Here is a 13335-nt window from a genome sequence, read left to right as displayed (position 1 = left end):
AGGCTTTAATTAGGTGTTATTTAGTATTTTATTGCTAATTCTCTACAGTTTACTAAAGTTGTTGAATGATGTATCAACAAGGGAATTACGTTAAATGTGTACACTCTTTTGTTTCCTAAAAATTGGAATTTGAAATGCTATTAAAAATGCTAGAAAACTTGGACAGTTCTCTACAGTGCTCTTGTAAATGAAAAAGCAAACCTAAGCCATTTTACAATCATTGACATAATAATTTGGTATTGACTAGCTTCCTAGCAGTCTCTTTCACCTCTTTGTTCCTAAGGCTGTAGATCACTGGGTTCAGCATGGGGATGACCACTGTGTAAAAGAAAGAGGCCACCTTGACCATGAGCCACAAACTTCTGGAGTCAGGAACACAGTAAAGGAAAAGGATGGTCCCATGGAAGATGGTAATGGCAGTCAGGTGGGAGGCACAGGTGGAGAAGGGTTTGTGGTGCCCCCCAGTTGAAGGCATCTTCAGGACAGTGATAAAAATGAAAATATAGGAGGTGAGAATAATCATCAGGCTGCTTATTTCATTAAACATGGCAGAGACTAAAATGATCTCCTGGCTAATGTAGGGGTCAGAGCAGGAAACAGCAACAAAGGCCGCCTGCTCACAGACAAAGTTATTTATGATATTATTTCCTCTAAAGGACAATTCAGATAAAAAGTGGGTAAGAGTCAGGGAACAGACTGTACCCCAAGAGTATGATGCACCTACCAATAAGGAACAAAGCTTCTGGGACATGCCCCAACCAGTAACACTGAAGAAGCTGAAGTTGAACTGCTATAGGCAGCTATAAAAATGGCCATAAAAATAATTAAAATGTATTACCAACTTAAATCCTCACAACACAATATAGGTGGCCCAAAAGTTTAAACATAATATATAAAACAATAGAAAATTTAAAAATTAAATGTTGGAAGAATATGAAGATATTGTGGTGACACTGAAATAGGGAAATTCTTTCTATGTGAGAAATTAACGCCAAAGAAAATTGTGTTAGACTTGATTAGGTAGATGTTAAGTATTTCTACATGGCCAAAAATTTTGCACAGTATAAAAAATTAAAAGCAAATCACAAGTTGTAAAAATAATTCCACACAAATGGTCAATATGATAATATCTCTACTATATAATTAAATCATCAAAATCAGAATGGAAAATGATTGACAATCAAGTGAAACATAAAAGTTTCTCACTCCAGGAGATGGTGATGGACAGGGAGGCATGGTGTGCTGCAATTCATGGGGTCGCAAGGAATCGGACATGACTGAGCGACTAAATTGAACTGAACTGAACTGATGTGAAATAGGCTACAACAAATTTAACACCATCTTCCTGAAGGACAAAGTGAATCATTAAAATTGCAGATAATTTTCTTGTCTATACACCTAAACATACCACAGACAGCTGTGTTTCTTCTGAAAGAAAGACTGATTTTTTTTTTTTTTTAAGGCCTGGATTAGAAGTTTGCAGCTGCAACTTTTGAAAGGAAGATGTCTTTCAATGTAATGACTCCTGACACACTTTATGGGAGAAGTATGGATATGAGAGTTGGACTATAAAGAAAGCTGAGCACTGGAAGAATTGATGCTTTTGAACTGTGGTGTTGGAGAAGACTCTTGAGAGTCCGTTGGACTGCAAAGAGATACATCCAGTCCATCCTAAAGGAAATCAGTCCTGAATATTCATTGGAAGGACTGATGTTGAAGCTGAAACTCCAATACTTTGGCCACATGATGAGAAGAACTGACTCATTAGAAAATATTCTGATGCTGGGAAAGATTGAAGGCAGGAGGAGAAGAGTACAACAGAGGATGAGATGGTTGGATGGCATCAAAGATGAGATGGACATGAGTTTGAGTAAACTCCGGAAGCTGGTGATGGACAGGGAAGCCTGGCATGCTGCAGTCCATGAGATCACAAAGAATCAGACACAACTGAGCAACTGAATTGAACTGAAGTTGATATAAGTTCAGTAAGTTAATAAAACACTTTTGGCATCAATGTGCTTCTCTATAAAATGGGGATAATGATAATGAAAACACCAGTTTAATACATGGATAAGTAAATGAAATGAATGTGTCTGGTAGATAATAAATGGTTCATGTAATGCAAATATATGTATCAGACCTACAGAAAAATAGCTTTGGACTCTTACCATATGACTTTCTTTTGAAATTTGATAAAGTATGTTTACCCTTCTAGTTTCAAATGACTCCTCAAGTTTTGGCATGAAAAAAAAATTCTTTCATATTCAAGAAGAACTGTGAACCATAGAGATATTTATGAAAATAAGTATAAATAAGGAATAATTTCAAAGTTCTGGCTTAATGTTTGTGTCACAAAAGGAATTAGACATTGATCATAAATTATTCCTTTCTCCTTTTGTGAGTTTCTCACTTTATGCATTGCATAAAATTGTAGGGCAAAGAAAAAAAAAAAAATCTGTGGATACCTCCACTATGTTGTCTTTCTCAACATTTCTAACTAAGAGTTTCTATCCCTGATTTGTTTAAGCACAGGCTAAGCAAAAACAAAAGAAGTTCTAAAATTAGGGTACTATGGAAAAACCTATTTCATACAAGTGACAATATGAAGAATTGAATAGAGCAACAGTAACACTCTGGAGAAAAAACTTATTCTGTAATCATCACCTAGAGTGTAATTGTTATCCTTTCCAAGGTCTATTTTGAATCCATGGATATGAACATTGAAGCCTTGGTAAAGTGCACTGAAGTTATCAAAATGCTTGATGAATGCCTTGTTGTTGTTCAGTCACCTAGTCATATCCAATTCTTAATGACCCAATGGACTGCGGTTCACCAGTCTTCCCTATCCCTCACCTAAATGTGTAGTCATTGTTAAATATTCAACAAATGTTAATTCTTGGGACATTGTTTTCTTCTGTCAGTGATCTGCGAAATTTTAAAATTTTCTTTCACAATCTACAACAGGAACAATTTTCCCTATGTGTGTAAATGATTACTTACTTGGCATCTTGTACAAATTAAGTTACTCTCTTCTTCAACAAAATCCTAACAGCATTTTTCACTTCTGTGTTTCTCACTGTGTAAATGATAGTATCTAACATGGGAATGAGGATTGTAAAGAGCCCAGCTACCGACTTGTCCCCAGGGTGACTGGTCCCAGGAAGTGTGTAGCAGAATATACAGGGACAGAATAGAGCACCGCTACTGACAGCGGGGGCCACATGCAGAGAGGGCCTGGCATCTTCCTCTAGAACTTCAGGGAACTCAAAATGACTGTGCAGGAGATGGGGAGCAGGAAAAACATGAGCAAACACATGGCCCCACTGTTTGCTGTCACTGCCATTCCAATCTTGTGTCACTGCAGGCAGTTTCCAAGAGTGAGAAGAAATCACATGTGACATGATCAACGGCATTGAAACCACAGAAAGTCAAGTCAACCATGAAGAGAATTTGCACAGCAGCAGATAGGATCCCTCCAGTCCAAGCCACCACCACCGAGTTGGCAGAGCCCCTTTTGCAGGATGGTCGTGTAGTGCAGAGGCTTATAGATGCCCACATACCGGTTATAGGCCATGACAGTGAGGACTATGATGTCTGAGCCTCCTAGGAAGTGTGCCAAAAAGATCTGATTCAAGGAGTCACTCCAGGAGGTGATTCTTTTTTGGTACAACAGAGGAATTATCATTTTGGGTGTAACGGCAGATGTGTGAAAAGCATCTGTTAAGGCCAAGTAAATGAGAAAGAAATATATGTGAGCAGAAAGTGTAGGGCTTAGGGAGATGGTGATGACAATGAGCAGAATGGCCAGCACAGTGAACAGGAAAATGAACAGAAAGACAATGAAAAGTATTTTCTGTAGGTGTGGATTCTGCATGAGTCCCAAGAAAGCAAATTCAGTCACATTGTTGGGAGGCCTGAGGAGATCCATTTAGGAAGTAACATCTTCCGGGGACCTGAATTACCTACAAAGGAATAAATACTAATACCTGTTAATCATGAAAGGATTGTGGTCTGAATTTCTTAGCACAAAACTAGAGCAGTCACTGTAACTCTGGACCATGTCCTTGACATTCGTGCCCCAATACTTGTTTCAAGACTTTCTTATTTCTTCTATGACAACTTTTATCTCTTCAGACACCTATTGGCTGTCATCTGTAAAGCATCTCTGGGAGATCATTTGATATGCAATTTATGGAGAAAATATGGTGCTATGTATATGAGATCTGGATTATCTTTCTGGTTCCACCTTCATTTGATAATTTTATTATCAAATGATAATAAGATAATTTTATTATCTTATTGTCCCAAGTTTCCAAGCCCTCCTCTGTGTCTGTGAGGTTACAAATTGTAACTATCAGATGTACCTTCTAGGCTGAGAGGTCCTGTAAGCAGGTAAGAGTTATTGTTTTTTCCATGAGAATTTAAATTTTAACCCTCACTTCAAACTGTGGAAAGAAAAACATTGTCAATAAATAACTTTCTAAGCAGGCAGTTAAGGGAAATATATAAATCCTTGACAATACACCCTACCTGGTAACTCCTGGTACTTATGTACAGGAATACATAAGCTATTCAGGTGTGTTTCCTCACTGTGCCTGGCATATCGTCTACAGTGCCTGAAACACATCAGGTGACAAGAGATTCTTGGTGAATTGCCATGTTCCATGGCTAAGATTAGTCCTGCTTCCCCAGACCATAAACTTACCAGGAATTCAAGTGCTGATGTCCTCTAGCTCTGTTTATCATAAATATCTATGAGAAACATAAATTTTATATAAATTATATATCAACTAATAAACACCAAGTACATAAAATCTATTACTTACAATAGGTACCTATTACTAGTTCACTCAGTCAACAAATATCTTTTGGACAGTTACTAGGCATATTAGTAGGTGTATTGTGTGTTTGTTTTCACAAAATCATAAAGTGTCCTGTTAAATATCTTTAAATTCCTGAGATTTTATTACTAAACAGCAGAAATTATCCATCCATGATATGAATGAAGCTTTCCAATCCTTTATGCTTCTGCTACATGCTTTCTCACACCTTCTTCTCTCATCTTTCCAAAGCATCCATTATCCATCATTCCTGGTTACAGGGTGTTTCTGTTGTTCAGTCACTAAGTCATGCCTGACTCTTTGTGACCCCAAGGATTGTAGCCTTCCATGCTCCTCTGTCCATAGGTTTTCCCAGGCAAGAATAGTGGGGTGAGTTGCCATTTCCTCCTCCAGGGGATCTTCCTGACTTAGGGATCAAATTCATTACTCTGACATTGATCAGTGGATTTTTAAACTAATGAGCCACCAGGGGAGCCCAGTTATAGGATGCTGCATTACTCATTTGGTGACATAATGCCCTCCCCCACCCAAAAAAAAAAAAGAGGACACATAAATATAGTAAAATATATTCTGTGGAAATTACTTTTTCCTTTCAAAGATAAAAATATTTACTTTTAAAATTGTTTTTAATTAATTTATTTTTTATTGAAGCATAATTGCTTTACAGAATTTTGCTGTTTTCTGACAAACCTCAACATGAATTAGCCATAGGTATACATTATTCAAAGTGAAAACTGCCTGCTTGTCTAGAAACAAAATACAGTAGCCTCAGTGCATTCCTTATACTGAGTTGAGAGCCAACCAACTGGTAAGATAAAGGTATAGTGTACATAAGTTAAGAATAAGATATAATTAATAAGCTATTTAGAAACAATTATAAAAAAATAAAAATCAGTTTTTCTACTTCTTAGATCTACAGTATTTTTTCTAGGAAAAAACAGTAAAAGAAAATATATTTTAAAGATAAAAATTATTATTTACATCTCTGTTCAACACCATTATTAAGAGCTGTGGAAAATTTAGAAGCTACATCCAATGTTCAATATTAGAAATGGGTAAGTAAAATATAATGCATGCATTTGATTAACATGTAGTAGTTTTTAATGTTATTAAAAATTAATGCAGCATCCTAAGAAAATTATTGTGCTGTATTATTAACTTGGGGAAATTTTGGATGTGAACGTGAATTGTAAAATTATTCTAATTTAATTATAACTGTTCTATTGTTCTAATTTAAATCTATATCATTTAAAAAACAAAATATTTTTGCTTTTAAATTAGTTGTATTGCAGTTGAGTCTACCTCAAAGTTTTGCATGCCTAAAGAAGCAATTTATTTATTTATTTATTTTTAAATCCTTGTTTAAAAATGTTTTTATTACAAATCATTTTTTTCAGAAGTATAAAGCATATGCAAGAATTACACATCTTAAGATTAACATTCGTAAAAATAAATAAGGGAAACCTCATTTACAACAAAATAAGAAACTCTGAAGAGGGAACTCTCATGCACTACCAGAGCCAAGCAGGAGAAAGAACTTCTCCTTGTCTAGCAATAGGCCAGCCAAAGAGAAGCTGTCATCATCCTGGGATTCTCTGAAACAGCCCCATCCAATTTTCTCTTTCCTCTGTAAAAGTAAACCTCTATTCAAGATCTTTAGGACTTTAGGTTTAGGATAATTTGCTTGCCCCAAATTGTAAATCTCTGCTATTCTCAACTAAACTCATTTTGCTGGTAAAATAATTGGCCCTTCTAAAGATTTAATATCCTTGCAGACTCTCAGTGTAATTTCTTTTTCTTTTTTTTTTTTATTCCTTTATTTCTCATGTGTTCCCCATCCTGAACCCTCCTCCCTCCTCCCTCCCCATACCATCCCTCTGGGTCGTCCCGGTGCACCAGCCCCAAGCATCCAGCATCGTGCATTGAACCTGGACTGGCATCTCGTTTCATACATGACATTTCACATGTTTCAATGCCATTCTCCCAAATCTTCCCACCCTCTCCCTCTCCCACAGAGTCCATAAGCCTGTTCTATACATCAGTGTCTCTTTTGCTATCTCGTATACAGGGTTATCATTACCATCTTTCTAAATTCCATATATATGCGTTAATATACTGTATTGGTGTTTTTCCTTCTGGCTTACTTCACTCTGTATAATAGGCTCCAGTTTCATCCACCTCATTAGAACTGATTCAAATGTATTCTTTTTAATGGCTGAGTAATACTCCATTGTGTATATGTACCACAGCTTTCTTATCCATTCATCTGCTGATGGACATCTAGGTTGCTTCCATGTCCTGGCTATTATAAACAGTGCTGCGATGAACATTGGGGTACACGTGTCTCTTTCCCTTCTGGTTTCCTCAGTGTGTATGCCCAGCAGTGGGATTGCTGGATCATAAGGCAGTTCTATTTCCAGTTTTTTAAAGAATCTCCACACTGTTCTCCATAGGGGCTGTACTAGCTTGCATTCCCACCAACAGTGTAAGAGGGTTCCCTTTTCTCCACACCCTCTCTAAAGAAGCAATTTAAATCTAATATTGGTGAGAATGAGGACTGATTATATGATTTTTAGGATCCGTTTAAACCTGAGAATCTATGATTTCCTGGGGAAAAAAAATATATCTCACCTATGCTCATGTCTGACATAGATTCATGGTCAGGGCCCCAGGAAGCTATTAGTTCACCAAGAAAGAAATAAAGTAGTAAGGTTAAAAATGTCAAGCAGCTCATCTACAACACCGGTCTTTGTTGATTTATAGATGGCACGTTTGCATAAGACCTTTCTCTGGAACCTTAAAAGTTCTACCACATCTCCTGTTTGTAGGCAAATCCTGTGAAGTTTTTTAACTGTAGTTAAGTGGATCTGATAGATAGAGTGCCTGATAAACTATGGAATGAGGTTCATGACATTGTACAGGAGACAGGGATCAAGACCATTCCCACAGAAAAGAAATGCAAAAAAGCAAAATGGCTGTCTGGGGAGGCCTTACAAATAGCTGTGAAAAGAAGAGAAGTGAAAAGCAAAGGAGAAAAGGAAAGATAATGGGCATCTGAAAGCAGAGTTCCAAAGAATAGCAAGAAGAGATAAGAAAGCCTTCTTCAGCCATCAATGCAAAGAAATAGAGAAAACAACAGAATGGGAAAGACTAGAGATCTCTTCAAGAAAATCAGAGATACCAAGGGAACATTTCATACAAAGATGAGCTCGATAAAGGACAGAAATGGTATGGACCTAACAGAAGCAGAAGATATTGAGAAGAGGCGGCAGGAATACACAGAACTGTACAAAAAAGATCTTCACGACCAAGATAATCACGATGGTATGATCACTCACCTAGAGCCAGACATCCTGAAATGTGAAGTCAAGTGGGCCTTAGAAAGCATCACTATGAACAAAGCTAGTGGAGGTGATGGAATTCCAGTGGAGCTCTTCCAAATCCTGAAAGATGGTGCTGTGAAAGTGCTGCACTCAATATGCCAGCAAATTTGGAAAAGTCATCAGTGGCCACAGCAGTGGAAAAAGTCAGTTTTCATTCCAATCCCAAAGAAAGGCAATGCCAAAGAATGCTCAACTACCACACAATTGCACTCATGTCATATGCTAGTAAAGTAATGCTCAAAATTCTCCAAGCCAGGCTTCAGCAATATGTGAACCGTGAACTTCCTGATGTTCAAGCTGGTTTTACAAAAGGCAGAGGAACCAGAGATCAAATTGCCAACATCCGCTGGATAATGGAAAAAGCAAGAGAGTTCCAGAAAAACATCTATTTCTGCTTTATTAACTATTCCAAAGCCTTTGACTGTTTATTTTCCACAGTTTATTGTGGATCACAATAAACTGTGGAAAATTCTTCAAGAATGGGAATACCAGACCACCTGATCTGCCTCTTGAGAAACCTATATGCAGATCAGGAAGCAACAGTTAGAACTGGACATGGAACAACAGACTGGTTCCAAATAGGAAAAGGAGTACATCAAGGCTGTATATTGTCACTCTGCTTATTTAACTTATATGCAGAGTACATCATGATAAATGCTGGGCTGGAAGAAGCACAAGCTGGAATCAAGATTGCTGGGAGAAATATCAATAACCTCAGATAGCAGATGACACCACCCTTATGGCAGAAAGTGAAGAGGAACTAAAAAGCCTCTTGGTGAAAGTGAAAGAGGAGAGTGAAAAGGTTGGCTTGGAGCTCAACATTCAGCAAACGAAGATTATGGCATCTGGTCCCATCACTTCCTGGGAAATAGATGGGGAAACAGTGGAAACAGTGTCAGACTTTATTTTTTTGGGCTCCAGAATCACTGCAGATGGTGACTGCAGCCATGAAATTAAAAGACGCTTGCTCCTGGGAAGGAAAGTTATGACCAAGCTAGATAGCATATTCAAAAGCAGAGACATTACTTTGCCAACAAAGGTTTGTCTAGTCAAGGCTATGGTTTTTCCAGTGGTCATGTATGGATGTGAGAGTTGGACTGTGAAGAAGGCTGAGCACTGAAGAATTGATGCTTTTGAAGTGTGGTGTTGGAGAAGACTCTTGAGAGGCCCTTGGACTGCAAGGAGATCCAACCAGTCCATTCTGAAGGAGATCAACCCTGGGATTTCTTTGGAAGCAATGATGCTAAAGCTGAAACTCCAATACTTTGGCCACCTCATGAGAAGAGTTGACTCATTGGAAAAGACTCTGATGCTGGAAGGGATTGGGGGCAGGAGGAGAAGGGGACAACAGAGGATGAGATGGCTGGATGGCATCACTGACTCGATGGACGTGAGTCTGAGTGAACTCTGGGAGTTGGTGATGGACAGGGAGGCCTGGCGTGCTGCGATTCATGGGGTTGCAAAGAGTCGGACACGACTGAGGGACTGAACTGAACTACACTGAAGTGGATCCCAGGGGTATTCACCATTATTAGCCAATCTTCTCAACAAATCAGTTATTTCAGAAGGCTTTCCTGGAGGGTCAGAAAGTAAATAATCCTCCTTCTTCATTGTGGGAGACCTGGGTTCAATCCCTGCATTGGGAAGATCCCATGGAGGAGAGCATGGCAACCCAGTCCAGCGTTCTTTCCTGGAGAATCCCATGGACAGAGGAGCCTGACAGGCTACAGTCCATGTGATCACAAAGAGTCAGACATGACTGATTGACTAAGCACACAACACACAACTGAACTTCAGGGGATAACTTTTATAGCACTCATCTTTAATTTTGATCTACCTCTTAGATGTACATGAAGACAAAACACTATGATGAGAACAAAATATATTAATCATTTATGAATGTTGGTATTTGATAACAAACAAGCTTAATATGGAGCCTGGATATTAACTATTGTAAATGTTAATCATTTAGGTGGGTAACTATTAGATTTAAATTATTTTTCATTATTATATTTTGTTTTTTAATTGATCTATCATTCATGCAAATTATAACTTGTAGATATCACTTTCACATGTACATTAAATGTACATTAAACCCTATCATAATATTTGCACTTCATACAAGGTAAAAGGTACCATACTTTTTCAAATTGGTTATACTAGAATCATTTCTGGAATTAGATTAACATGGTTGAAAATAATTCTATTCTTCAAGTATATTCAGAAATACTAGAATGCTTTTATTTCAGTCATTTAAATTTAATCTCATAATATCCTTATGAGATAGAAAATATAAGCACAGACAGACACCATTATCAACAAGGAAAATAAGACAAGGAATCAGAATACATTTGCAAACTCAAAATAAAAAGCCAGGATACTTTTCTTTAAATTACTCTTTTACAACTAAAGTGTCATGACAAGTTTAGGTTGCCACCTAATATGAGGTCTATTACAATTATCTACTAAAGTCAATATATACCTATATTTGAAATTATATTGAAAATAAATTTAACTGAATTCAATTCAGACATATTCTTACATAGAATCACACTTACTCACCATGGTCAAGTATGCTTGCATTAGCAAGAAGAAAAATGAATTACACATAATTCTGGATTGGCTCCAGAGAATGTGGTCACCTTGAGCAGCATGTCAATGAAGGACATAGTTTAAGAAAACTGGTGTGTGTGTGTGTGTGTGTGTGTGTGTGTGTGTGTGTGTGTGTGTGTGTGTGTGTGTGTGTGTTTAGTTACTGAGTTGTGTACGACTCTTTGTAACACCATGGACCGGGACTCACCAGGCTCTTCTGTCCATGTAATTCTCTAGGCAGGAATACTGGAGCGAGTAGCCATTACTTTCTCCAGTGGATCATCCTGACCCAAGGATCAAATTTGGTTCTCCTGAACTGCAGGCCAGGGAAGCCTATATATATAATCAATGTAGAAAGACTTAATCATATTCTCTTTCTACATTGTATATTTTCTATATTGTATATTTGTATATTTTCTACATTGTGTATCAGTAAAAATTTTCACTTCAATAGATGTATACCTGTGATGGATTCATTTTGATATTTGGCAAAACTAATACAATTATGTAAAGTTTAAAAATAAAATAAAATTTAAAAAAAAGAATTAAAGTAATTGACAAAGTCTATAGAGTAAAATCAGTATTCTATACATTGTGCAATAAACTGAGTGCACAAAGACAATTAAGTAACTTTTCTCTGACTTCAGGGAGATTACAGACCAATAAGCATAGATCATTAGCCAAGTTTTATCTCATTGGTTGGAAGAACTACATAAATTTGAAACTTATCCAAGTTACCCAGTCATTTCCAAAGGGCCCACCTCAAAATATCACTTTAAAAAAGAATTAAGGTATGAACTTTCAGTCTATAACAATATCCATAGCAGAGGAATAAATTACATAAGATCTGATATGCTCAAATGCTTAGTATTATTTGATAAATGGTATCATGTTTTAGGAGCCTTTGACATAATATAAGAAATCCCCACGTAATAGGAATTAAAATCAATATATGAGTTTTCTCATACAGTGTGATTTACTAGCGAAAAGCAACCACCACCCCACAACCTGAACTGCTCATGAATCCAGACTGAATAAGGCAGGCAGAATAATGTCTTATTTTAAACCTCATCCAGAGAGAGAGAGGTTTGTATGAATGATGTCTCTGTGAAATAAAGCAATATGTTTTGGCTTCTTTATTTCCTAGTACTTGTATTTATTAACAAGAGAGATAAGAATGGCATATATTGTAAGCGTCTTTCTTAAAAATTCCTTACCCAAAATATCTGGTATTAAACTCTGTAGTTCATGGCTGGAGCTCATGGATTATGGTTTATGCTTAATTTACACATGAAAGGCAGAGCCGAGGTCTCTATGGAAGGTTATGAAACACTATAAGCAAACACAGAGATGGGGATATCGAAAAATATCAGTTATTACCAGATATTTGCAACTATCTTGGAAGATTAATGGATGATCTTTATGAAAATGTAACTCCAAACAAATCTGATCCACTTGAGGAGATAATTCAGTTGGGAAAATAAGTAAGATTTGGTTAATTTACATCATTTACAACATATTCATTCAGTTACTTTGATAACTTCTGCCTCTTTAGGACTATTATTTACAACTCTGAAACACCATTTTTTTGACATTTAAATATTAAGCAAAATAATATTTGCAAAGTATCTTGTAAGTACAAAAATAAGACACATACATATTCAGTTCAGTTCAGTCCCTCAGTCATGTCTGACTCTTTGTGACCCCATGAACCACAGCACACCAGGCCTCCCTATCCATCACCAACTCTCAGAGGTCATCCATGAGTCCACTGACTCATGTCCATTGAGTCAGTGATGCCATCCAGCCATCTCTGTTGTCCCCTTCTCCTCCTCTCCTCAACCTTTCCCAGCATCAGGGTCATTTCAAATGAGTCAACTCTTCTCATCAGGTGGCCAAAGTATTGGCGTTTCAGCTTCAACATCAGTCCCTCCAATGAACACCTAGGACTGATTTCCTTTAGGATGGACTGGTCAGATCCCCTTTCAGTCCAAGGGACTCTCAAGAGTCTTCTCCAACACCACAGTTCAAAAGCATCAGTTCTTTGGTACTCAGCTTTCTTTATAGTCCAACTCTCACATCCATACATGACTGCTGGAAAAACCATAGCCTTGACTAGATGGACCTTTGTTGCTGGTAAAGTAATCCTCAAAATTCTCCAAGCCAGGCTTCAGCAATACGTGCACCGTGAACTTCCAGATGTTCAAGCTGGTTTTAGAAAAGGCAGAGGAACCAGAGATCAAATTGCCAACATCTGCTGGATCATCGAAAAAGCAAGAGAGTTCCAGAAAAACATCTATTTCTGCTTTATTGACTATGACAAAGCCTTTGACTGTGTGGATCACAATAAACTGTGGAAAATTCTGAAGGAGACACACACATAAGATAGCCAAATATTAATATGGCCTGTCTGTGTGGAGAACAATTAACAAAATTTTTATGACATGTTAATAATATGATTCTTTAAAATTCATAATCAGTTCTATTAATTCTAAAAATTACATTATTTGAGAGAGAAA

General features: G+C 37.2%; 1 protein-coding gene across 1 annotated transcript; it reads right to left on the bottom strand.

Moving 5' to 3' along the window:
* Positions 1 to 217: 217 nt before the first annotated feature.
* On the bottom strand, positions 218 to 3874 carry LOC138989220 (olfactory receptor 5D13-like). The gene is made up of 2 exons (XM_070377119.1): positions 3523 to 3874; positions 218 to 753 (listed from the first exon to the last, which is right to left on the bottom strand). The coding sequence occupies exons 1-2, from the start codon at positions 3872 to 3874 to the stop codon at positions 218 to 220; spliced, it is 888 nt and encodes a 295-aa protein (XP_070233220.1).
* Between the last annotated feature and the right edge of the window lie 9461 nt (positions 3875 to 13335).

Source organism: Bos mutus, chromosome 9 (assembly GCF_027580195.1).
Source record: "Bos mutus isolate GX-2022 chromosome 9, NWIPB_WYAK_1.1, whole genome shotgun sequence".
NCBI lineage: Eukaryota > Metazoa > Chordata > Mammalia > Artiodactyla > Bovidae > Bos > Bos mutus.
Note: the sequence above shows the minus strand (reverse complement) of the source record. Positions and strands in the feature narration are given on the sequence as shown.

Excerpts from the sequence above, each read along its gene's own strand:
- LOC138989220 (XM_070377119.1), bottom strand. The coding sequence starts at position 3,874 with ATGCAGAATCCACACCTACAGAAAATACTTTTCATTGTCTTTCTGTTC. Across the intron at positions 754-3,522 it reads GCCTCTGCACTACACGACCA|GCATGTCCCAGAAGCTTTGT; the intron begins TCCTGCAAAAGG and ends TTACTGGTTGGG.